Source organism: Mesoplodon bidens, assembly GCF_964165515.1.
Source record: "Mesoplodon bidens genome assembly, chromosome: 8".
NCBI classification, from domain to species: domain Eukaryota; kingdom Metazoa; phylum Chordata; class Mammalia; order Artiodactyla; family Ziphiidae; genus Mesoplodon; species Mesoplodon bidens.
The window spans coordinates 15,885,904-15,912,660 of NC_138165.1; the positions used below are offsets into that span (position 1 = coordinate 15,885,904).

The following is a 26,757-nucleotide window of genomic DNA, read 5'->3' on the forward strand; positions in this document are numbered from 1 at the left end:
ATTAATAAGAATCAAAGCACGCAGAAACAAAGACTGAAATGCAGAATGCATGTTAGGTTAAGGCTGGGGAGCCCATCAGCTCTGAGACAGGCCAGCTCCATACTCAGTCCCATGCCTGCTGCCACACACTGAGGCTCCCTGGGCCTGAGGGTCACCAGTTTGCTCCATTTCCACAAAGGAGGCCTCAGTACAATGACATAAAGAAGGACATACAGCTCCAAATGTTTCATTTTTCTTGAAATTCAATACTCTTAGATTTAGCATTCTCTCTTTATATAGGCTGCATCAAAGGAACTGAGTAATGCTTAAATATGTACCAATTAAAACTGGAAAACTATAAAGATTTACTGTCATAATACAGATGCAAACAAACCAGACTCTCATTCCATATTAATCTAAGAGGTAAGCACATATTAAATGAGCTCTTTTTTAGTTGAAGTTTCAGCACTATGTCTCCTTGCCAATAAGACTTGGTGGTAACATTACTGGAGCTGCATCCTCAGTAGAAACTGAAAACACTGTTCTTAATGGCTTAAAAAAATAAAGACTAAAATGTGACATTCAGAACCCTCACTGTTTATACTTTAAGCATGTGTCCACATGCACACACACACACACACACTACCCCCACCACACTCTCAAGGAGAAAGGGAAAAAAGAGGATAATGGAAAACGGGAGGGGAGGGAAAAAAGAGGAAAACGGGGGGAGGGAAAAAAGAGGATAATGGGGGGAGGGAAAAAAGAGGATAACGGGGGGAGGGAAAAAAGAGGATAACGGGGGAGGGAAAAAAGAGGATAACGGGGGGAGGGAAAAAAGAGGATAACGGGGGGAGGGAAAAAAGAGGATAACGGGGGGAGGGAAAAAAGAGGATAACGGGGGGAGGGAAAAAAGAGGATAACGGGGCGGGGAGAAACAAGAGGATAACGGAAAACACGGTGGGGGGAGGGATAACAGAAAACACAGGGGGGTGGAATCCCCTCTATCTTTGAAACTAATCAAGTTATTTGGAACTGAAGTAAAAATATGCCCAATCATCAAAAGCAAAGCACCTTGCAGTTAGTTAAGCCAAAATAACAGCGAAAAACAATTACGTAGCAAAGACTGAAAATCATCACCAACCACTGTTGACCCACCACCATGAAGGAGGAGCCGGTTGCACAGAAAGCTGACCCAAACCTTGAGGTCACCACAGAAACTCATTAGACTTCAGGTACTACACAAACCAAGAGCAAGAGAAAAAGAAAAAAATCCTATGAAGTATCAAAGTTCATTTCATAAACAGACACAAAACTTGAACAGATGATGCAACCGACATGACCATTCAATCAAATAATTCCCCAGCAGCCCCCAAGCCACATACATTCATTTGGGAAACGATGAACCCCATTGATTAACCCCAATAAGCCACAAAGTATCCATATTTGTGCACTTACTATTAGTCTAAAGAAAGACCCTGGGAATCTAAACAAATGAAGTATCTTCTCTGTCTTTAGATTATTTCTCCACCCCACCCCCCCAAATGGAGTATTTTGTGCTTCACTGGACTATAATCACGTTTCTGTTTTGGCTTTATCTTCAGTCTTTGATGAAGAAGACACACCCAAAGCAGTAGCATCGTGTAAGAATACACTAACCTTAGGGATCTGGGAGAAGGTCCTACCGACTAGCACTGAAATCCTTTCCAGCAGAGAAGCACCGCCACTCCCAGCTCATGCTAACCGGAGTTGGGAGGCTGTCTGATGTGCCTCGTTTAGACGCCTGTCTCCCTGCTTCATGCACAGCCTTACTTATCCCAACGTGACAGCTCAATAACGTGCTTCTTTTCAGCTTACAAATATGAATAATTTGCTTGCAATCATATTTAAAGCACTCTACGAGTATGGCCGGGGATTCAAAACACCCTTGGACAAGCAGTGCTTTATTTTGGCTCAATGAGTGAACAAACCATTTCTTGTCATGCTGGTCTGCTCCAGGACTCCTTGGAAGATTCTCAACTTGCACGAGCACAGGACCAGAGGGAACGGAAGGAATCACAGGCACAGTGGATCTCACACCCCAAGCCTTTGGACACAAATTATAAATATCATCTATTTTGCCTAGATAAAAGATCTCTTCACCACCAAATGGAACATTAAAATGGAATACTATCTACATAGTGAACAGATATAATAGTAAACAGAGCAAAAAACAAATGCTTGAATGTTATATACCATCCTTGGGATAGATAATAATCTAAGTGAATATTAGTATTTTATTTATTTTACAGGATTTACAGGGACAGAAAATGTTTCATTATAACGTTATACCTGTTCTACTGTAACATCTTAGAGAATAAAATAACAGGTCACACATTACTGAGCTATTTTACAGATAAGAAAACGAAAATGCACAAAACTCCCCCGAGATTATACCACTAAGAAAATTCAACTAATAATACTATTGTTTGTCATAATTAACTACAGTGTTCCAGTGCTTTAGAAGCTCAATATGGTCTTACCTGTTGGGAGCCAATACTCTGAGCTGAAACATTATTGTGAACACTGTAATGGGGGAAAAAAATAAAGAAAAAATTACCATGGGTACCTAAAACTAAGAATGTAAGATGTCCAGAAAACATCTGCTTTTACAGGCAAATACTTGCTTTTCTGCTCATTTGCTATTTCCATATACCTATATTCTACTTGTGCTTTAGATATATACTTCACTACTAACCTTGTTTATTCATTGGACAACATCTGTCAAAGATGACAAAATAAAACCAGCAGCACAAATGATCCCTTAAATTCAAGGCATTCAGCACAAACACCCACATAACCTTTCCCATCACTTCTTTTATATATTCCTACCCTGTCAAGATTTTCTGGTGTCAGCAGTAGCTTAGCATTTTATAACTCAAAAGGCCTTAGTATAAGCTTAACGTTAGAAACTTCTCTGTATACCCTTCTCCTGCAAATGATTTAAAATATGTTTTAAAAATTTTAGTTTAGGCTGCACTCATTCCTCTCCCACTCCCGCAAAAAAGCACTTAAAAAACTCAACATATAATGCAACAAAATAAATAGAAACAAACCTCAGAACAGCTAAAAAAAAAAAAGAACAAATATTCAATAAAATAAGAACTCAAAGATGAGATACTAAAACAACAGAATAAGGCAAATAAAAGAGTTTACTGACTTCAGACCTTCTAACATAAGCATAACTAGTATCCTGAGGTAAAAAATTCAACTAAGGTAACTGAAAATATATTCAGTGTTATAAAAAAATTCCTTGACAGTGAGAAAATAATCTACAGATTTAGCGAGAACACTGTGTTCCAGGGAGATGAGACACAGAATTAAATACATTCAATTCCTTATTGTTATATTACTGACCTTCAACGATAAGGAAAGAATACTTCAGGTACCCTAAGGAGATTTAAAAGCACATCATTGCCAGCATCAGGTTGGCACAGACTTCTCCATGGCAACACTCAAAGAACACTATACCCCGACAAGACGTCATTCTAGTAAAAGGAAATGGGCAAAGCTTCACAAACACAAAACAAACTGTGAATACAGGATCCAGGAGCCTTTCTTAGGGGAGTGAGAACAAAACAAAAGTATCTGATGATGGAAGACAACCAATTAAGAAAGAACTCAAGAATGAAGAGGCCTCGCTAAAAGGCTGGGTGAGAAGGAATAACCCATTCTACACCCCGTTTTTTGTTAACCGCATCTCTGTTACGAGTTAAGTCACCAGAATTTGCACCTCCACTGCCTGGGTTCTAGTTCAAACCACGCCACTAGCTCTGCTCTCTGAGCCGCAGTCTCCTCACTCGCATGGGACTACTAGGGGATCGAATAAGTGTTAGCAAAGCACAAAGAACAATGACGAATAAAACCAACCAACAACGAAATCTTTAAGAAAACATCCTGTTTAGCGTAGATCTGTTGCCAAGGCTGGTGTAAAGAACATACGTATCGGCACAACTTCTTTTACTAAACTTGTTGTTCTTCCCAGGATACACTGTGCTGTATTAAGTAACTCATAACCCCACATTAATGAAACCTCCTCCAACCTGCTTTGTACAGAAATGAGACTCATTACGCTATGGCCCCCGGGGTTACGCTCTGAAGCTTCTCCTTGAACTGGGAATAAGTCCAGTAGGTGATAAGTAAAAGATGAAGAATAACATGAGAAAAAAGCGCTGATGTAAGTGATGATCACCGGATTCTAGCTCCCTGTTTTAAAACAATTTGAAATGCAGGAAGCACTATTTTCTCCTAATTACACTTATTCTTTCACTTCCACTAATACGAAGGGAACGAGTACTTCCCGTTACTGACCAATCCAAGCTTCCCTTCTGAAGGACTGTCTGCAATAACGGACCCACTTTGCCCTTGCCCCCCTATGCATCATCTCCTCCACCATTTCTTTTCCTCTCTCTTCTGTCTTCAAGACTGTCCACTAAGCCTGTAAAAGAAGTACTAGTAAGTGAAAAGTGAACTGTCCTTTAAAATGTCACTTTTTTTTAAAGTTTTTAATTTATTTTTTTTTCTGCTTTATAACAAATTTAATCAGTTATACATATACATATGTTCCCATATCCCCTCCCTTTTGCGTCTCCCTCCCACCGTCCCTATCCCACCCCTCCAGGCGGTCACAAAGCACCGAGCTGATCTCCCTGTGCTATGCGGCTGCTTCCCACTAGCTAGCTACCTTACGTTTGGTAGTGTATATATGTCCATGCCTCTCTCTCGCTTTGTCACAGCTTACCCTTCCCCCTCCCCATATCCTCAAGTCCATTCTCTAGTAGGTCTGTGTCTTTATTCCTGTCTTACCCCTATGTTCTTCATGACATTTTTTTTCTTAAATTCCATATATATGTGTCAGCATACAGTATTTGTCTTTCTCTTTCTGACTTACTTCACTCTGTATGACAGACTCTAGGTCCATCCACCTCATTACAAATAGCTCAATTTCGTTTCTTTTTATGGTTGAGTAATTTTCATTGTATATATGTGCCACATCTTCTTTATCCATTCATCCGATGATGGACACTTAGGTTGTTTCCATCTCCGGGCTATTGTAAATAGGGCTGCTATGAACAAAATGTCACCTCTTTCTAAGATACTTTATGTTAGTCAAGACTCACAGGGAGTAGTTAGAAAGAAATGAAAGAGTACGAGGAAAACTAACATCAGCCAATTAAAAAACCTGTTATTCAAGTAAGCACAGTACAAAGTCAAGAAGCTTTTTAGGTCAAATAGTTGTGCTTTTTCTAACAGCACCATTTGCCATGGTTCACTGGAGCAAAACTGTTCCTGTGAACAGAACTCTGAGGGCAGGAATGGAAGGGCATTCCTGCCAGTGCGAGCTCAGGTTCCCTCAAGCGATGTTAGGAGCAGGGCTCAGTAACCTTCAGGAGAGTGGGTCAACCTCTGAATTTCATTCCTAAAAATTATTCTAACTAAAAAATAATAAAGTAGCATTGCTTAAATACTCCATTTTTGCTGTGTTTTCCAGAGCCAAAAGCATCACTCAAGAAGACACAATAAAATTTACTTATTAAAGTTAAATTCATCTCAATTCTAGGAGATTATATAGTCAGTTATACTCACTCTTTGGTCAGAAATCTGTATTTCAAAAAATTTTAAAGGAGGACAAACTTTTGCAAATAAAAACCTTAATTCTTCAACTACGTATCATTGCTTGAATGCTTTGTTCGCATTTCTGCTATAACTTCATCAAGGAATCTGCTTCACCTTAAGCTCTAATATTCTGTCCCAGGCTCCTTTTCAGGAAAACAAGACATGATTCATTAAACAAACAAATAAAATACTTTAAAATATACAGAACCCCTCTAACATTTCTCCACCATTCTTCTTAAAAGCACAGTTTAAAAGTAACTCCAAGAAAAATTATAGTGTATAGCCCAGAAAAGGCAGAAAATTTTGTTTTATACCTAATTAAAAATTCATGGAACTTCCCCGGTGACACAGAAGTTAAGAATCCACCTGCCAATGCAGGGGACGTGGGTTCGAGCCCTGGTCCAAGGAAGATTCCACATGCTGCGGTGCAAAGAAGCCCGTGCGCCACAACTACTGAAGCCTGCGTTCTAGAGCCCGCGAGCCATGACTACTGAGCCTGCGCGTCACAACCGCTGAAGCCCCTGCGCCTAGAGCCCATGCTCCACAACAAGAGAAGCCACCGAGCAGCCGCAGAGCACAGGGAGATCAGCTCGGTGCTTTGTGACCGCCTGGAGGGGTGGGATGGGGAGGGTGGGAGGGAGGGAGATGCATGAGGGAAGGGATGTGGGAACAGATGTATATGTATGACTGATTCACTTTGTTATAAAGCAGAAACTAATAAAAAAAATAAAATTTTAAAAAAATAAAATAAATAAAAATAAAAATAAAAAAAAGAGAAGCCACCGCAGTGAGAAGCCCGTGCACCGCAATGAACAGTAGCCCCAACTCGCTGCAACTAGAGAAAGCCCACGCGCAGCAACAAAAACCCAACGCAGCCGAAAATAAATAAATAAATAAATTTAAAAATAAATTTAAAAACAAAATAAAAATTCACGATGGACAGAATCCCTCACACTTCCTCTCTCCTCTACCCACTTATTTATTTTTAACAGCTTCCTGACCGCTAAAGGGACTTCAGGGGAATCCTTACTCAAAAAGCAGAGTGCTTTTGTGATTAAGTCACTAATCACAGCCTGGCTTTAATGGCTCTCTAAGTGGAAAAAACCCAAAACTGAATAAGACATCTTCAGCTGAGGCTGACCCTACTCAGTACCCAAAACAAACAACTTCTCCTTTTGAAGAAGCTCTAGTTATACTGACACATCTCCATACAGGAATGTAGACACTGTTTTAACAAAAACTAGATTTGTGATTATGTCCTGAATCTCACAGTTTACCAGGCATTCCAGGAGGCTTTGGTACAACAGTGGTTGAGAAGCATTACGTGAAACTCCACACTGTAATATACTCTATTTTTTTTTGTTGTTGTTGCTGTACGCAGGCCTCTCACTGTTGTGGCCTCTCCCGTTCCGGAGCACAGGCTCTGGACGCGCAGGCCCAGCGGCCATGGCTCACAGGCCCAGCCGCTCCGCGGCATGTGGGATCCTCCCGGACCAGGGCACGAACCCGTGTCCCCTGCATCAGCAGGCAGACTATCAACCACTGCGCCACCAGGGAAGCCCTAATATACACTATTAATACTGATTCATCAGAAGGAGGACTTGGACAACAGTGACTGCAGGACAACAGCAGACCCTCTCCCCAGCAAAACAAACATGTAGCTGCTGAAAATTATTCTTTAAAAAAATCATTATGGGCTTCCCTGGTGGCGCAGTGGTTGAGAGTCCGCCTGCCGATGCAGGGGACACGGGTTCGTGCCCCTATCCCGGAAGATCCCACATGCCGCGCAGCGGCTGGGCCCGCGAGCCATGGCCGCGGAGCCTGTGTGTCCGGAGCCTGTGCTCCGCAACGGGAGAGGCCACAGCAGTGAGAGGCCCGCGTACAGCAAAAAAAAAAAAAAAAAAAAAAAAAATCATTAAAAGGCATACATCAAGTGGAGAAACATTTATTTAAGAAAATCTAGTAACTTTTTTTTTATCTGATCTAAAAAACAAAACAAAAATGTTACTAGAGAAAGAGAGGAACATTTTTTGTGATAAAATAAAACAATTATAAACAATACATGCACCTAACAAAAAGCCCCAAATACATGAAGCACAAAGAATTGAAGGGAGAAACAGACAACCAAACAACAATAATTGGAAACTTCAATAGTCCACACTAAATAATGGAGAAAACTAAGCCAAGACCAGTGATGAAACAGAAGTGAACAACAGTAAAAACCAAGCAGACCTAACAGACATCCATAGGACATGACACTCAAAGCAGAACAGACATTCTTCTCAATTGCACATGGAACATTTTCCAAGATGAACTACATGCTGGGACATAAAAGAGGCCTCAATAACTGTAAAGGGATCAAAGTCATGTGAAGCACATTCTCTAACCACAATGGAATTAAATTACAAAAAAAAAAAAAAGGTGGGGGGGAGAGGGGAAAATTTAAGCTACAAACGTCGAAATTAAGCAACACACTCCCAAGTAGCCAACGGGTCAAAGAAGAAATCACAAGAGAAGTTAGAAAATAATTTTGGATGAATAAAAATGAAAATACAATATACCAAAACTTATGAAATATGATTAAAGTGGTGCTCAGAGAGAAAGTAATAGCTATAAATATATAGCAAGCAGAAGGAGTGAAATAATATACCAGAGAGAAAATTAATAAAATAGAAAATAGAGGAACAGATAAAATTGATGAAGCCAAAAGCTGGTTCTTTGAAAAGGCCAACAAAACTGAAAAACCTTTACCTAGACTGACCAAGTGAAAAAGAAACTCAAATTACTAAAATCAGAAACGAATGAGGGGACATCACCACAAAGCTTATAGAAATAAGGAGGAAAAGAGAATAAATGAACAACTGTATGCCACAAATTCGATAACTTAGATAAAATGGACAAACTCTGGAAAGACACAAACTCTCAAACTGACTCAAGATAGAAAATGAAATATGAATAGATCTACAACAAGACACTGAACTGGAAATTTTAGAACTTGACACAAATGAAGTCCAGGCAAGATGGCTTTAATGGTGAATTCTACCACATATTTAAAGAACTCTTTACAAAACCTTCCCCCAAAATAGACACATTTCCCAACTCATTCTGTGAAGCCAGAATTACCCTGATACCCAAACCAGATGAAGACAGTACAAGAAAACTATAGACCAGTGTCTTTGATGAATACAGACACACCAATCCACAACAAACCTAGTGAACCAAATCCAGCAACATGTAATATAAAGAAAGACTGTACAGCTGACCAAGTGGGATTTCTCCCAGGAATAAAATGAACTGCCTGTGTACAAATCAACCTTTGTTCTCTGAGCTTCCTGTGTGCAAGGGCCACAGTTTATTCATCTTTATATCCTCAGTCACAGGCCAATAACAAACGTACAATATGTCATTCTCATTACGAATAGCACAGCCCCCCAAGCCCACTCTTTTTCTTTAAGCTGCTTTATTTTTCTTTCTGTCCGTTTTACCCAGCATTATGATGTGTTCATCTGCTCCCTGCTAGATCCCCTGTGCTCAGGGGCAAGTGAACACTGTGACAGACCTTCCACAGACATTGGTCCAATTAATGATGCAACTACAGAAACGTTAAAACATTCGGTTATCAATTCCTAAGTTGCAAGACATTACCCACCTGAGTTCTTCAGGTTTTCCTGTACTTGCCGACAGAAAAAAACAGAAAACATCCCATTAGATTCCTCCAACGTGGTGAACTGCTTTACTATTCACAAAAGTAAGTCTTGACTCATTGCTTTTTAAGCTGTTTCCCAACTACAGGTTTAAAAATCTTCACTTCACAAAAGTGTTCTATGGCTCACGCCATTCAAGTGAATAATGACAATGATCTCCAATTTTCAAGTAAGGCAACAAAATGAGCATACATTTAAAAAAAAGGACCATCTGCAAGCCTTTAGGTTGAGCTGGCAGTGAAAAATCACCAGTGGAGTCTGGGAGGTAACTAAGGGTTTTAAACAAAGTGAAATAGTTTCATTTATAGCTACATATTATTTAATGTATAGATACATCAAAAATTATAGCTATAAATCAGTTTTTTTCAAAACTGATACTGCCAACATCAGGTCACGGCAGTTGTGTTTGGATAACTGGTGATGCCTCTGACACTGGACATACTTAAAATGCAATCTGTATGTTAATACAAACTCAGATTTGAAACCAAACACAAGTTTCAGCTCACTGGTCAAAGTAAACCATTCTTTGTATTACATAATTAAAGTAACAAACAGCAAGTAACATTTATGAATTTGGAAATGTCTATGTACACTGATGATTAATATAAAAACTGTACTTAACAGAACCTTTAATATCATTATAATACATACAAAACAAAAAAATTATTCATCATATACCAATGTTTTAAAAAATATCTGCGGGGATTTAACAGATGATTATGAATGAGATCTGGAAGTCAAAAAGGGAGGGAAAATGTTGCTCTAGAGAAGAACTAAAACAGTAAGAACGAAAACTGAACACAAACTCAGCGCAGTGTCAGAACTGGGATTAGCATGAAGCAACAGTATAGGCAGTTTTTCCCCGTGCTTTCTTAAAAACTGATTATGCTAGAACCAAATTCAGTAAAGAAGAGTACTTTAGTTGTCTGGAATAGACTAAGAGGACCGAGGCAGCCTCCTCTCCAGCCAACAATACCAGCAGAGGATGCACTGCCAGGAAGAATAGTCCTTTGAAACAGGGCTGCACTTCACCTTGCACTTGCAGAGCTCGTCGAGAATACCGTTTGCTGGGCCTCCTTTCAAAGGATGTTGATCTTCTTGCTTTATTGGTTTTTGTGGTCTGATACTCAGTTTTCCCACTAAAATAAATGAGGCATATTAACAGGAATAAGAGAATCTGAGGCCTACAGTAGTCAGACACACAAAAATGAGAGAGAGTCTACACTGAGGTTCTCCTCAAGAGAACCACCCTGAACTTCATTCCTGAATGACCTACGAAAAAGTGTTGACTTCTCTCTTTACCACACCATTCTTTCACTCTTTAGGCTTGTGTGAAAGATGCAACACAAATTATATTGTTTTTTCTTAATCATGCACATCACCTAAGAACATAATAAATGAGTCTGAAATATCTGTCCTTCTATGGAACTCCCTTCTCTTTCCCATCCATACTCCTCAATGCAAGATGTACAATTAACTCAAGATTTGCAGTTACTTTTTCTAACTGTGATATACTTTTCAGATCACTTTTCCAGAAATATTAAAACTATTGTCCCACTCACCTTCATTTCCATTTAAATTCTGCTAAGAAAACGCCTCCCCACTTTTAACGTAAGTAGAATAGAGGCTCTCTTGCATGAGCACCCCCAACAGTGAACATGCCACACTACTGATATCACCCATTCCTTCTTTCAATTACACTGACGGATTCTCGTGACATGCCAAAAACTCACCATCAATAAGCTACTCTGAGGTAAACCAAAACTTTTCTAACTTATGACCAACAAACAAGGAGTCTGTAAGAACAACGGAACGCCAGGTTTATAAGGACCAGAAATGTCATCCAGATTAATTTCTCAGTAGTACACAATATCTTTTCTACATGGTATCCAGCTGTTGGATGGAGACCCCTTAAAACTCTTGTTACACACACACACACACACACACACACACACACACACACACACACACACACACACACACACACACACACACACACACACACACACACACACACACACACACACACACACACACACACACACACACACACACACACACACTGGAATATTACTCAGCCATAAAAAAGAATGAAATAATGCCATTTGCAGCAACATGATGGACCTGGTGGGTATTATGTAAGTGAAGTAAGTCAGACAGAGAATGACAAGTACTATATGATATCACTTATATGTGGAATCTAAACAATAAAATAAACTAGTGAATATAACAAGAAAGAAACAGAGTCACACATACAGAAAACAAGACAGTGGTTACTAGTGGGGAGGGGCACAACGCGGTACAGGATTAAGAGGTACAGACTATTATGTATAAAATAAGTAAGCTTAACCAACACTTTATATAACTATAAATGGAATATAACATTCAAAAATTATAAATCACTACGCTATACACCTAAAACTTACATAATATTGTAAATCAACTACACCTCAATAAAAAAGAACTTTTTTAACTGGAAAAATTGTTAATTACTCCTTAAAAAAAAAGAAAAAAGGAAGAAACAAAACCATCAGGAGGGATATGAAATCCATTACACTGTTACAATATTCTCCTGTTTATTCGGGAAATTACAGACAATAACAACATGTACCACTTTTTCTTGCATTTTGGCCAATGGAAAACACTGGCAAACCACTTCACCTCTCTGTGCCCTAGTTTCCACATCTGTAAAATGAGAAGTTGGGCTAAATTTTCTGGCCTCTATGAAATAATAAAAGATAGAGCAAGCAGCTATAAACATTCACCTGTATCTAAACCGCGATCCTAATCGAATAAATCCTGATCGGTGAGAACTCTTCTGGACAGGGCATCGGAGGCGGAAGAAGGCGTGATGCTCCACAGCACATTTCCATAAATGTTTGCACGCTTTGGGATGATCCAGTCTGAAGACAAACGTATGCTCCTGCTCTTTGCCCTGAAAAAGAAACGCATGTTAACAGAGGTAATTATTAGCTCAAATGGTCCTGTCCCCTCGTGTTCAGCTATGAATACAACCACAGCTAGAGCAAGAATCAAATAATAAAGCATCTAGTTTGCTCCCTGAGACTCTGACACTCTTTAGAGCTACTACATAAAACGGCAGAGTTAAAATCAAGCTGTCCATTTTCTCAGCCAATATAAAATTATTCCTATTTTCTCTCTACTTACATGATCTCATTTCTCAAAGAGACATAAAATGAGCCTTTATCTGCTATACTTCAGGATAAATGTATAATATAATTTAAAGGTTCATATAAGATCTGGCAACATACGTAACAGCCTTAAAAATGGCCACATTCTTTATTATAGTAACCATACTCGCAGGAATCTAACTACACTAGTTAACATTCATAGACACTCTTCTAAGAATTTCACATGAATTGCTTCAATGAGTAGATACTATCACTATCTCCATTTCACAGGTTAGAAAACTGAGGCTCAAGAAATTAAGCCCAATGTCACAAAGCTACTAAGAGAGGAAACCAGAATTTGAACCTAACCATTCAGGGTCCAGAGCCTACCTTTGTAACCACTAAGCTATCCTGTATCTCTAGGGGAAAAGACCTTCTCAACACCAAAATTTACACCCAAAGATTTTCTTCACAGTCTCATTTATAATAGTAAAAACTGGCACAAAACCCTAAATGTCCAAAACATGAGAAGTGTAATAAAGTAAACAATGATATTATTTACAAACTATAGAGAGATAAATGAATAAAAGATGAATGAACTAATGCACTATTGTTTATTCATACTGCAGAATACTATATATAGGTTAAAGTGAATGAACTAGGTCTACCTGTTTAGGCAAAATAAGCAAGCTGCAAAAAAAACCCCACCCTAATATATATGTATATTATATATAATATATATGTAGATTTATAAAACATTCTACCACGTTTCATGATGTGGTTATATTTACAAAAGGTTAGAAAATATGAGAATGATACCCTGCGAGAATGAGGAAGAAAGAGACAAGCTGTGGCTGAGACTTTAGCTGTACCGAATAGAACTTCTTGAATGAGACAAACAGCACACGACCCAACAGAAAAATCAACAACAGGCTTAAACACGCACTTCATAAGAAAGACTATCCAAACATCCAATAAATATATAAACAACTGTTAAACTGAAGCAGTCATCAGAGGAATGCAAACTAAAACCACAAAATGATTCTACTACCAGAATGGGTAAAATGAGAAAGTGAACTCCAAACACAAGGCAAAGAAGAATAAATGAACTCTCAGACACTCCGGGTGGGAGTGCAGCTGAGTGTGTAGACAGGCTGGCAAACAGTGTGGCGGCCTCCACAAAAGCCAAAGACACGCACATGCCAGGGCTCAGGGCAGCACTCTTCTTACTAGCCAAAAATTAACAGCAACTCAAATGTCCATCAACAGCAGGATGGATAAATACTAGTGTATTCACAAAACTGAATACTATATAACAGCAGGAATGTGCCAACTATAACCACCCGCTGCAGCAGGGCTGAAAGCTCACAACTACAGCCCTGAAATACAGAAGCAAGACACAAAGAGAACAGTCAGCCAGGTTTCATTTACATAAAGTCCAAAATATAAGCAAAAACTAATCTCTGGTCTTAAAGTCAGGTCAGGAGAGTGGTTACCCTTGGGAAACTGTACCTGGTGGGGAGCACAAGAGAAATTTAATTCCGCTGGAATCTGTTTCCTCATCCTGGTGCTGGTCATACAAGTATACATAAGAATTCAACACAAGCTGTACATTTATTTTTACACTTATCTGAATGAATGTTATACTTCAATGAAGTTTACCAACAAAAACTACACATAGAAAAAAAACATGAGAAAATAGATAACCTCAAAACAGGGAAAAGCTTTCTATGACACAAAACCCAGCAGCCACGAAAGATTAATAAATTCACCTATTTAAAATTTCTTCAAGTGCATGACAAAACCCACAATAAGCACTGTTGAAAGAAAAACAACTATTAGATAAAATATTTATAATGTCTGTGACAAAGGGCAAGACCTGTAAGAAAAAAGCCAATGACCCAAAAGAAAAATGGGCAAAGGAATAGACAGTTTAGAAAAAAGGAATTCAAGTAACTCAAATGTATGAAAAGATGTTCAATATCACGCATAATAATAGAAATAAAATGTAAACCTACAATGAAATTCCATTTTTTACCTTTCAGATACAAATGTGATTAATTCCTTCTCAGGAAGTAGGCCTGTACACTAAAAACTATGCAAGCTGGTAGGACCTCTCTATATTCAGGACAAATGCACGTAACCGTTCAACCCCACAAATCCCCTTCTAGGAAATTATCCTACAGATACTTGCCAGTGTACAAATTAACTAAATATAGTGAATAAAAGAGTGAATGTCAATTAATTGAGAACTGATTAAATAAATTAGAGTACACCGTACACTAGAATACTATGCATTTTAGTTTGCTTTTATAAGAATGAAGAACAGCTTTAGGTACTGATGTAGAAAACATTCCAAGTTAGAACGTAAAGTTTAAAAAGGATAAGTAGAGAACCCTGTATATAAGTATGGCAACCTCTGCATAAAAAAGAAGTGAGGGGGACTTCCCTGGTGATGCAGTGGTTAAGAATCCACCTGCCAATGCAGGGGACATGGGTTTGAGCCCTGGTCTGGGAAGATCCCACATGCTCTGGAGCAACTAAGCCCGTGTGCCACAACTACTGAGCCTGCGTGCCTGGAGCCTGTGCTCTGCAACAAGAGAAGCCACCGCAATGAGAAGCACGCGTACCGCGATGAAGAGTAGCCCCTGCTCGCCGCAACTAGAGAAAGCCCGCGCATAGCAACAAAGACCAAATGCAGCCAAAGATAAATTAATTTAAAAAAAAAAGAATTGATATACACATTTGCTTATATGTATCTTCAAAAAGATATCCAAGAAGCTAATACTATATTAGACCAAATCTAAAATGCTATCAATTGTGAGATGCACAATTATTTTATGACCCAGTAAGAACAGGTATCACCCATTAAATTATGACCGTATTTTCTTATCACACAGAACTGTATTTTATTCTTCTTGAACGATTCCTTTAGATTTAGATACAAATATCATTTAATCGCATCTGTGCTTACATAAAAAGGAAAATATTTGTAAAACAGATTGGTTTTAGATGTGAAATCTGCCTCTTCTGAATCATTTTCAACTCATTTGTTGATAACATAATGATCATCTGTGCCATCAAGAGATTTCTTTTTAAAACGCTCTCTTATTGTCTCTGATTTTCTTCCAAGCTGTGTGATAGGGCAGTCCTTTGCGTGCATCTCATTAATGGAAGTTAAAACTTTCAAAAAACTTGTAACTGTTTCATCTAATTTTCAGGATCCTCTTTTTTTAGGTACTGCTAAGTAGCACTACTCACACTTCACTGTGCAAACAAATCTTTTTAACATTTCCCCTATGTCCTTTTATTTGTATCCATCTATACGTATATTTCAAATTTATTACTTTGCATGCAGTAAAATTACTTTTTAAAAATTTACTCACAATTCTGTGGGTTTTGAAAATGCAGAGGATCATGCAACCACCACCAAAATCCGGACACAGAACAGTCCTCTCACACCCCCAAACCCCCTGTGCTGCTCCTTTGTAGTGAAGCATCCTCACACCCCCAGTCTCAAAGGATCAGTGAGCTGTTCTCTATTCCTATAGGTTTGCCTTTCCTAGAACGTCATATAAATGGAATCACACAATCATAATCTCGAGTCAGCCTTCTTTTTTTTATATAAATTTATTTATTTCATTTCCTTAATTTTTGGCTGCGTTGGGTCTTCGTCGCTGCGTGTGGACTTTCTCTAGTTGCAGCGAGTGGGGGCTACTCTTCCTTGTGGTGCACGGGCTCCTCATTGCAGTGGCTTCTCTTGTTGCAGAGCACGGGCTCTAGGCATGCAGGCTTCAATAGTTGTGGCACACAGGCTCAGTAGTTGTGGCTCGCAGGCTCTAGAGCGCAGGCTCAGTAGTTGTGGCGCACGGGCTTAGTTGCTCCGCGGCATGTGGGGTCTTCCCGGACCAGTGTCCCCTGCATTGGCAGGTGGATTCTGAACCACTGTGCCACCAGGGAAGCCCCGGCGGGATGACTCTTAACCACCGGGTCACGAGGGAAGTCCTGAGTCGGGCTTCTTACACTTAGCATAATTCATCTGAGATGCATTCGTATTGTTATGAGTTTATCAATTAGGAACTAGATTTAACTGAAAAAAAGATAATCCTTAGTACAGAAGGCTTTATTAAAGAATATTATTAGGTAGATCTTTTTGATTAATCTTTTTGATCAGGGACTAAAGGAATAAAGCCATTTAAATATAAATTTTTATATATTTGAGATATATTGTCAACAAAGGAACAAGAGAAGTCTTTTATTTAATCTCTAATCTTAAAGACAGAAAACTACAGTTTTAGGATGGTATGACATAAAGCAGGAAATTACTTACTTAAGTTATTGATTACACTAAGTTTCTGTTCTATGGCTCTATAAAGCAAGATGTGTTCCCCCTTTTAGAGCCTTAAGTTACCACATAACACAGTCACTGTTAAATATATAATACAATAGAATTCCTACCTGATGATCATCTTCTACAACCACCAAGGTTAGTTTATTCTTCTTAAAATCCAATCTGGTTATCTTGGGCCTATAACAATATGAGAGTAACAGCCGGATTTCAATAAACGTTCTCTGAATTTAAAAAATTCGTTGTTACTTCAAGCATATTAATCATCTAACTTCTGAATTGAAAGCTGGATAAGAGGGTAAATATAACCTGCACTGCCCAGCAAAAAAGTCTCCAATCTAAAAAATAGTTAAGGTAACAGAAAAAAATTTTTCAAAAGCAATACCTTTGGCAAAATTTCTGCTGCACATATGTAAGACACTAAAAATGTTAAGGAAAAAAGAAAATGAAGATATATCTATATATTATATATATATTCATAGGCCCCTAACTACGGTAGAAGAGATTCTCCAAGCCTAATGTCACAGTAGCAGCACAGGAACTAGAAACAGGAAAAAAAAAGCTTTTCAAAAGGCATAAAAAAAAAATTACTGATCTTCAACTCTATTTTCTATAGCAATTTTGATTAAAGACATCTTTAATTTAAGAAATAAAAAAATTTTTAAACCTCACTCTATGGCCCACTTTCCAACTCCATCTCCCACCTGTACAAAAATCCTAAGCAACCTACCAAGCTTATCTCTGTACTTCTATGAACTGTGAATGTGAACACAATATGACTCTCACTCTAATTTTTAAATATAACTTATCTAAAATAGAATTGTAAAACAGAACTTGTTTACAAGAGCTGTACTAAAACATAAGTAAATAAAGAAGTATAATAGGAGGGGAGAATCTAGCATTTAAGTGTAACAAATACTTACAGAGTGCCTAGTAAGTGTCGGGTACTCTACTAAGTGTTTTACATGTATTAATTCAATTGATTCTTATTTTTCACCCTAAAATTCCATTCTCAGTCCAGTTATCAAGAAAGCATAAGAGAAGAATAAACCATTTTAAGGCATCAAAGGATTCAAACAATTTACCTCGTACACCCTTTTCTTAGGCATTACTTGAGGATCTACCAGAAAAACAGAAGGAAAGGCAAGAAAATAAGGAAGACGACACAGATTCATAACTGAGAAAATGGGAAAACAAAGTCCCAAGATAAAACCTGGAGAGCAGCCTGAAGAGTCAACAGTTCCAACTGGAAAAGAGTCAGCTCAGGCAACCCCGGAGGATTTGAAGAAACTCAAGAAGACAAAGGGAGGTCATTTAAAGAGAAGTGTGGGGTGCATGAGAGCCAAGAGCGCCAGGGAAACAAAGGAAATGTAATCCCAGTTGTGAGTTCACGGATTTCAGGGCTGATGAAGAAAAGGACAGGAGCAGGAGACAGCGGCACTGAACAGCGGGCTCTGCTGAGGGTCCCTTCATGGCCGCAGACCTTCCAGAGGAAGCGGCCCAGGGCTCCCACCTGGGAGGGGAGGAGGGTAAGGGAACTCCCAGGAGGGAGGAGGATCAGAGCGGCAGGGGAATTCCACGTCTAGGGGTTGGCATTCAGCGGCAGGGGGACAGGTCTCCGAGCCACAGAGCTCCGAAGAGCAGGAGAGGTCTGGGGTCTCTTACAGCTACAGGATTTGCTTATCCACGGCTAGCAGATGTGAAGTGCAGTCTGCAGTGAGATATGCAAAACCAGGCATGCTCTGAATGGCTAAAACTACACTTGTTGGGCTGTATTTAAAGCAACTGAATGTGTAAGAATTTGAGTTTGGCACTGGCGTGCTCTGAAGAAGTAAACAACTGACATCCAAGGGCCAACTTCAGCCCATGTATATAACCCAGGGAGGGCACTACTTAGCTCCACACCAGTTCTGACAAACACGTAATAATATAAACACTATTTCCTGATTTTCAGCTTTTACAAACAACCAGACAAAACCTGCAGAACTTAATTATCGTTATGAAATCCAAGTAATATCTACCCTTGATGTGAAAGAAACAGGAAACACAAGTGAGAAGGGACGACAGAAGCTGGGACCCGGGAAGAGCAGCCCAGCTCCAAAGGAGGGTAAAAGTATGCCTATCTCTGTCACACAAAAGGGGCGGCTGGGGAGTAAAAGACCGTGAAACAAAGCACACTCAAAGCAGCAACGTAACTGCGGGACGGAGGGAGTGGCCATGTGGACACGTAATACACAGAACTAGATGCTATTTATGTTAAGGCATGTATTTTGACATACCTTGAAACTAATGGAAAATGCAACTAGAAGCCGTTTAAAAATTGCCTCAGGGGAGAAGACTAAAGACGAACCGGAGGATGACAGGAGGGAGCTGCAGTTCACTTCCAAGCTTGCCAGGACTAGTTCCCAATTCTGCTTTCTGTACTAACTTCATATAAGTGTTTCTATTCATTAGAAAAATAAAACAACAATAATTATCTTTGACATTAACTCTGCTTACCAAAAAAATAAGCCAATTTTGGTCTCTCCTTCAAAAACAAGGACTCCTGTTGGGGTCAGTCCCAAACTGTAGTCATTCCCGTCTCTGGCCTAATTTGGGGAGAGCAACATGTGTTAGCTTTATCTGAATAAAACAGGTTTCACATTTTCACACAACTGTTTAATTTTCTTTTCATATTGAATTATATTAATTACATACAGACTAATATTAATATGAAAGGTGTTTTCAACAATTAAAGCACCCAAAATCACATTCTCAGGAAACTTCATGCATATTAATAGACACTATAGTTTTAAGGTATGTCTTCATTGGAAATTCGTAGTGATAACTGCCACGACAAAGAAAGCTTTCCAGAGTCTTCCCAAATTCTAGTCACTATTTAAATCACAGATTTTGAAAAAGACTGCCTTTCTGGGAAAATTTAGCTTCTTAAACTAAAAATAACAAATCACTGCATAAGCTGGACTACACTACAGCTTATCAAAGTCCTCTCAAGCTACAAATTTTTAACTTTACTTCCTAAATTATTTTCATTTTTACAGAGCCTACTCAGCTCACATGATAAAAAGATGATATGAATCTGAAGTGAAAGAATAAAAAGTGGGTTAAAAACTTTAAAAAAAAAAAAAAACCAATAGCAACAGCTTAAAACCACAGACGTACCTTTTTGGAGATTTTGGCCGTTTCTCCTCTCTCTTACGAGGAGTTTCTGTGTGAGACTCCCATCACTCAGTATTTACCCCCAATCTTCATAACCACTCATCCAGAGCACCCGGTGTTAGCCCCTGCAAACTCCACACCCCCCTCACACTGAAAGAGTCCATAATCACCTTGAGTCTTGAAGGAATCACGCTTTTAAAAAGTATCACCACACAGTGCTTACCTTGACCACGTGCATATCGACCCCATACATTTCTAGCCACTTGGCTTTATTCAGATAATTGGTTTCAGCTTGTGCTGGTGTCTGACCTCTGAAATTCAAAACACAAACAATTTTAAGATGATTACGAATATACAATGAATTCTATACCAAGCAGGGAAACAGAAGAAAACAAACACGAAATCGCTGCTGCGGTGACGTGACAAGTACCTGCATTCCTTCCATTTCTCAAAAACAGCCAGCTCCATCTCTTCCGTCTGGACGGGCACAAACCTGAACTCAGTCACAAGCTCAGGACTGTGCTCGGCAAGGTCACAGTCACCAAGTTCAGCTACAAACGTAAGTTTCACAGTTATGTTCTGTTAATAAGTTTACTTCCTGCCAAAGCCTTCTTCAAGACCCATTTATTAATAAAAACTGCTAAGAAGATTAGATTCTTTCTTAAACTACAAGGCATTCATAACACCCAGACCATTCCCCCAAATAAATCCAGCTTTGACTTAAGACTTACCTGTCTGTACGCACAAATCAAGCATTTGTGGTTGGTAGTGTATTTTCAAGTAAATGTCTTTCTCTTAATTTATTCATATGTTATAATGCTTAGCTTTTGAAAACCTCTTTTAGATTTCCATAGAGAAATATCTTTTGATTGTATATTGAATAAACAAAAATATTTATTACCAATCCTTAAAAAATAATTAGCTGGCATTTGTTAAGAAGCTAATATGCACAGCACATGACATCAAATATCACTGTAAGAAATAATCACTGTCCTTCCTGGAATTTTAAATTATTAATCCCAAAGAAATAACAAAAAGAAGTTACTAAAAAATATTTTGTGAAGGCAGTAGGAAAAGAACTGGACAATGAACAGACATTTATGCACCCTCTGTGGTTATCTCTGAACTGGGTTTGGGGAAGGAGGGGAAACAATGATTCTAATATTCTATTCTTTAGAAATATTTCCTTTAAAAAATATTTTACTCTAATTAAAATATTTCCATTTTGATAGAAAATTTGGCTGTGGAAAGAAAAAGTACATGAGAACTACTTTGATCATAAAAATGGGAATAACTTGTTGCTTACTGAGCATCTAATTTACACACTAGACATGTTACAGATGTACTATCATTTAACTTCACAACAACCTTGGAAAATATTCTCATTCCCACTTCACTGCTGAAGAAAATGCTCTTCTGTCTGGATCACAAGTTCTTTAAGAAGCCCCAAACCAAATCTGCTACATCATGTTGTTCAGGATATATACTAAAATGGTAAAGAAAAAATGAATTTGAGAGTGTGAGAAAAGTGATAAAGATTATTCTGATAAAACAGAAAATCATAAATGAGAAGCAAGGAGCTCATTTTATGAAGATGGGAGTAACACTTCAGCTGAATTACTCTTAAGGACCTTAATAATTAGTAGGACTTGGTAAACTATTAGACACGGGACAATGAGATGCATAAGACATAGTCTGAAGTTTGGAGGAATCACAAAAAAAACGGTGCCACACCCACTTTGTGGCCACACGGTGTCACATGAGGATGAGCAGCTCTGCTCCGAAGCCCTGGAGGCTGCCCGTGTTTGTGCCAACGAGGACAAGGTGAAAAGCCGGGGCAAAGATGCTGTTCACATTCGAGCACAGCCCCACCCTTCCCACGTCATCCGCACCAACAACATGCTGTCCTGTGCTGGAGCTGATGGGCTCCAGACAGGTATGCAAGGGGCCTCTGGAAAGCCCAGGGCACAGTGGCCAGGGTCCACACTGGCCAAGTCACAATGTCATCCGCGCCAAGCTGCAGAACAAGAAGCATGTGATCGAGGCCCTCCGCAGGGCCAAGTTCAAGTTCCCTGGCCGCCATAAGATCCTTATCTCCAAGAAGTGGGGATTGACGAAGTTAAACACGATGAATTTGAAAGCACGGTGGCAGAGACGCAGCTCACGCCGGATGGCTGTGGGGTCAAGTACACCCCTAACCGTGGCCCCTGGACACGCAGCAGGCCCTGCACTCACGACAGCCTTGGCGCCGTCCCTCCTTACCTGTGCCCACCAATACATCCTACTTTCCTGTCAAACAAAAAAAGGTGCCATGGATGCAAGAGAAAAGTAGGAAAGATTTTATTCAGGGAAAAAATATGATAGGTAGGGTTAAGAAATAGTGTTACACAGCCACATGCATGAATCAGACAATGAGTATCTAGTGAGCATTACTTTGAATGAGTGTTTTGTTAAATAGACAAAAATGTATAAAAATCATATTTTCAAGAAGTGTATACTTTGGCAGTCACGAAACTTACGAGACACAGAATATAAGAAGCAGTAAGTGGTGGAACACAGATGCTGAAAATGACAGCTTTTCTGTAGATCTGAGAGTTTCAGAATTAACAACCTCACACAGCAATTAATAAAACATAAAAAATGTGCTTTCAAGAAAAGATGCATGCAATTATACAGCGTGATCATTACAGTGCTAGAGGCATAGCACTTCCAAACTGGTATCTATTTGACTTTCTAGCAGATAAGAAAACGAGTTTTAGTTTGTAGACAGACTACAATTTACACTAGCGGCAAATTTTTGAAGTACAGAAATTTCCTTCAGTCACCAATCCCTGTATCGACAGAAAAATATGCTTTCTAAAATAGGAGAAGCACAAAATAAGCAAAATAATAGGTTTACCATAAAACATGAAAATTTAGTCTCATTATTATCCACACAATGGAAAATAAATACTGCTGATCTTAGAGAGATTGGGGATAATATGGAATCCCCCCAAAAAGCATAAAGTTGTTAATGTCTTAATAATCATTAAATATTGCTTTTATTCTAGTATATACGGATACTCCAGTCAGAATATTTCTTTCCATTTTGTGAACAAGGACTGAAGATTATTATTTTCCCAAAACATCAATTTTTCAGACAAACAAGTATTTGATCAGTGTAACAAGGTACAAAAGGGTAAGTTTTTCATTAATCTCACTGACTGGAAAAACGCTTTTTAAAAAATTCTTAAAATAACCATCAGGAACTTTTAAATTCATGCTAAGTATTTCTTTCATGGATTTATTTTTAAGGATAAGACTAAAGAAAGCAAACCAGGTGGTACATCAACAATTTGCTCATATATCCCTGCATTCTTTTTGAAGGAAAAAAATTAGCTGAGGATCCAGGTAAAACAGATATTGAATTATCAAGTAGACTGCAATTTCTGTTTGAAAACACTATTAGATGGAAAGGGAGCAAGTAAAGACAAAGGGAAGAAAAAGCAGGCAATATTCTAAAAGGAGGGAAAGGCAGAGCTGGGTCCTGATACACGTTTACACAAACCGTGGTTGTTCTTTTCTCACACATCACTTTGAATCTTTTGAAATTCCTCAAATGCACACAAACAAGAACTATGCTTCACTCTTAACAGCCAACATAAAAAACTGCTTACCCTGCAAGTTATAAGCTGCCAGCTGAACCGCTGTATCAAAAGGACACTCCAATCTGAGAGCAGAACACAAATGTGTTAAACACGCCAACGTCACGACCTTTGTTTCACGATACATGGAAATAAGGCACAGTGCGACCATTTCTTTTTCCTAATTAACCAAGAACTTATTTTTCAACTACTCAAGAAAATGTGGTTTACCTTAAACTGATACTCACTTTCCACTGAGAATATCCTGTTTTAATTGAAGAACAAATAAGTACCTAAGAAAAATAAAAGGCACAAATTTAACTAAACAGATCAATCTACCATGAAAAATAATCCTGCCCTTCTAATCTGAGAAGAAGCATTCTTCTTTTTTTTTTTTTTTTTTTTTTTTTTTTTAGGTACGCAGGCCTCTCACTGTTGTGGCCTCTCCCGTTGCAGAGCACAGGCTCCGGACGCACAGGCTCAGCGGCCATGGCTCACGGGCCCAGCCACTCTGCGGCATGTGGGATCTTCCCGGACTGGGGCACGAACCCGTGTCCCCTGCATCGGCAGGCGGACTCTCAACCACTGAGCCACCAGGGAAGCCCAGAAGAAGCATTCTTAATTACAAAACTTTACGCACAATAAAGTCTGTAAAGGAAAAAAGAATATGAAACAAGGGGCACTCAGTGTCAGGAGGATGGGCCAGAGTACAGGGCAGCCCCTCAAGAGAAAAGGTTTAGCAAATTACTGGGAAGGAGCTCTGTGCTCCGCTTCACCTCCACTGTGACGACACAGCCACCGCATACGTAAAACGATACGGCAATGTACGCATGCGTAACTGCTCTAATCTTATCCACTAGCAGAGTGTTCACGAGGAACACCTTCTAAAGGGACTCAGCAATTCAATTTTTTACTTAATAAAAATAGTATGTGTACATGAATCATAGATACGCAATACAGAGTCCATGAATAAATACTGAGGCAAGACAAAATAAAAATAAATGTCTGTAACTTACTTAAAGTTACTGAAAACTATTCAAGCAAAATCAGGATTCAACATTTTTCATTAATCAATGGCATTTCAATAAAGAAAGTCAGGAGCCAACTTGAAACAACTCTCAGTGGCCGAAAATAGATCATTTTGAACATGAATTAGACACAATATGATAATGCATTGAAGCACATCAGTCCTATTTAAAATTCATGAGTTGATAACGATACTTAAAAACAGAACTCACTGGTTACCTTTGCATGATGCTAGAGGAACCAACTGTTTGTTTTGAAAACTGGTAAATAAAGGAAAACATTCTACACTTAAAAAAACACTGCCCCCAGGGGATTCCCTGGTGGTGCAGTTGTTGGGAGTCTGCCTGCCGATGCGGGGGACACGGGTTCGTGCCCCGGTCCGGGAAGATCCCACATGCTGCAGAGCGGCTGGGCCCGTGAGCCATGGCCGCTGAGCCTGCGCGTCCGGAGCCTGTGCTCCGCAACGGGAGAGGCCACAGCAGTGAGAGGCCCGCGAACCGCAAAAAAAAAAAAAAAAAAAAATACTGCCCCCAAATGAAATTATCTTGTCTGGTATCTTGTTAGCAGGGGCAAAGTATCCATTTCACTAGCTGTCTGTACGCTGGAAGGAACTGTACAGGCAACCTCCCGACATCTTTGGCCAGCCTGACCAAAACTTTACGCTTGCACACATTGGGCTTACCGGGTTCGTTCTTCACGAAGATTATTTGGTTCTGAGGAATAAAACTTAACTCGAAGATGCAGACAATAGGGTGAACCAACTGCCATTAAAAGAAAAAAAAGGGAGGGTAACTTTTTCAATATAGCTATTTACATAAGTAAGAGTTTTCAGTCAGTAAATCTGTCAAAAATCTACTGAAGTGGACAGAAGGTAACAGATTATTGTGGCAATAACTCAGGTTCCACCGTGGGCTCAATGAAGCCTAACACAATCAACAGACGTCGTAAATGTACCAACCATCATGTAGCAGTGTCACAGCATATCTGTCCTCCCAGGAACAGACAGCTCCAGATTAAGTCTAATAGTTCAGGGCCAAATACGCTGAATGAAAAGTCCTGACTATGCACTCTGACAGCCCTAAAAACCTGCCGAGCTCTGTTTCTCGAGAGCAGGGAGGGACGCCTGTTACTAACTGCACGTGGCAAACCAGCCCACATCCTTTCCAATCCACTTCACCTACCTCTACGTTCTCAGAAGTCCCATTACTTTGTAAAAAGAGTTGAGGTGCCCTAAAAATCTCTGTTACTACAGAAAACACGATGGATTATGGACTGGACACTGGTATTTTCCCCTGACTATCGCTAGGAACAATACTGACATTTTATGTGAATGACTTCTTTTCATTATTCTTAATTAAAAAAAAAAAAGTTACAGCCTTAAATTCTCAAAATATTTTCTAGAGCAGGGCGGATACCAAAAAGAAAAATTCCAATACAAGTAATTACTAAAGAAAAGTTAAGCATCTCATGGGAACTCACATCTCATTTCCAAACTGCAAGCCTTTCTCCTGGAAACAAACTGTAAGGCACTTGAATCTAGATTACCAACAACCCTATATAATTTACGGGGTGGGTCAGTATATCAGATTGAAATTATTTTTAGAAAGTGGAGATGCTAAGAAACTCATCGGAAACATGATTTCTTGTGTCCCTACTAAGAGAAATCAGTTTCTAATATACAATTATATATAATTTGATTTCCAATTTTTTTCACAATTTTTTCAACACTTACTTTTTACTTGCTTTTTGATGCTTTTTGTACCATCCAACCAATGCTGAAAACAAAAACAAAAAGTTAGCTCTTAAGCAGATGAAAGAACTTAACATTTTAATTACGAAAAGTTAATTTTCATAATGCTTTTGCTGATAACGATACGGAAATATTTCACAAGAGAAAAACAAATGTGAGACTGAAAATTGGAGAGCAGGGGAGTGTTAATCTGGCCAGAATCCACAGCAAGCTTATGACACATATGAACAACAACAAAACCCCCTAAAACCAGATATATGACTTCTTAAGCCATTTCCTCTGCTCTCTCAGTAACAAGGATGATATTCTAAATTTTGCCCTCAGTTTTTCTCACTGTTCCCCAAAAGATGACTCTTTCAAAACTGATAAAATTAGAAGAAAAGTA

General features: G+C 39.0%; 1 protein-coding gene and 1 pseudogene across 3 annotated transcripts in view; one reads left to right on the forward strand and one right to left on the reverse strand.

Annotated features, from left to right (window-relative positions):
* Positions 1-26,757, reverse strand: part of EPB41L5 (erythrocyte membrane protein band 4.1 like 5) — a 146,487-nt gene that overhangs the window by 79,761 nt on the left and 39,969 nt on the right. For both annotated transcript variants that reach the window (XM_081243129.1, XM_081243128.1), the window contains exons 4-16: positions 26,355-26,397; positions 25,305-25,383; positions 23,845-23,889; positions 23,630-23,682; positions 20,404-20,524; positions 20,197-20,284; positions 19,314-19,402; positions 16,925-16,994; positions 12,101-12,270; positions 10,368-10,474; positions 9,281-9,299; positions 2,499-2,541; positions 1,947-2,062 (exon numbers count right to left, since the gene is read on the reverse strand). In XM_081243129.1, coding sequence (XP_081099255.1) covers positions 1,947-2,062; positions 2,499-2,541; positions 9,281-9,299; positions 10,368-10,474; positions 12,101-12,270; positions 16,925-16,994; positions 19,314-19,402; positions 20,197-20,284; positions 20,404-20,524; positions 23,630-23,682; positions 23,845-23,889; positions 25,305-25,383; positions 26,355-26,397 — 1,043 coding nt within the window. The remainder of the gene's footprint in view (positions 1-1,946; positions 2,063-2,498; positions 2,542-9,280; positions 9,300-10,367; positions 10,475-12,100; positions 12,271-16,924; positions 16,995-19,313; positions 19,403-20,196; positions 20,285-20,403; positions 20,525-23,629; positions 23,683-23,844; positions 23,890-25,304; positions 25,384-26,354; positions 26,398-26,757) is intronic.
* LOC308621763 (large ribosomal subunit protein uL16-like) lies at positions 21,645-22,354 on the forward strand (annotated as a pseudogene). Its single transcript has one exon. The product of its transcript is annotated as a large ribosomal subunit protein uL16-like (transcript).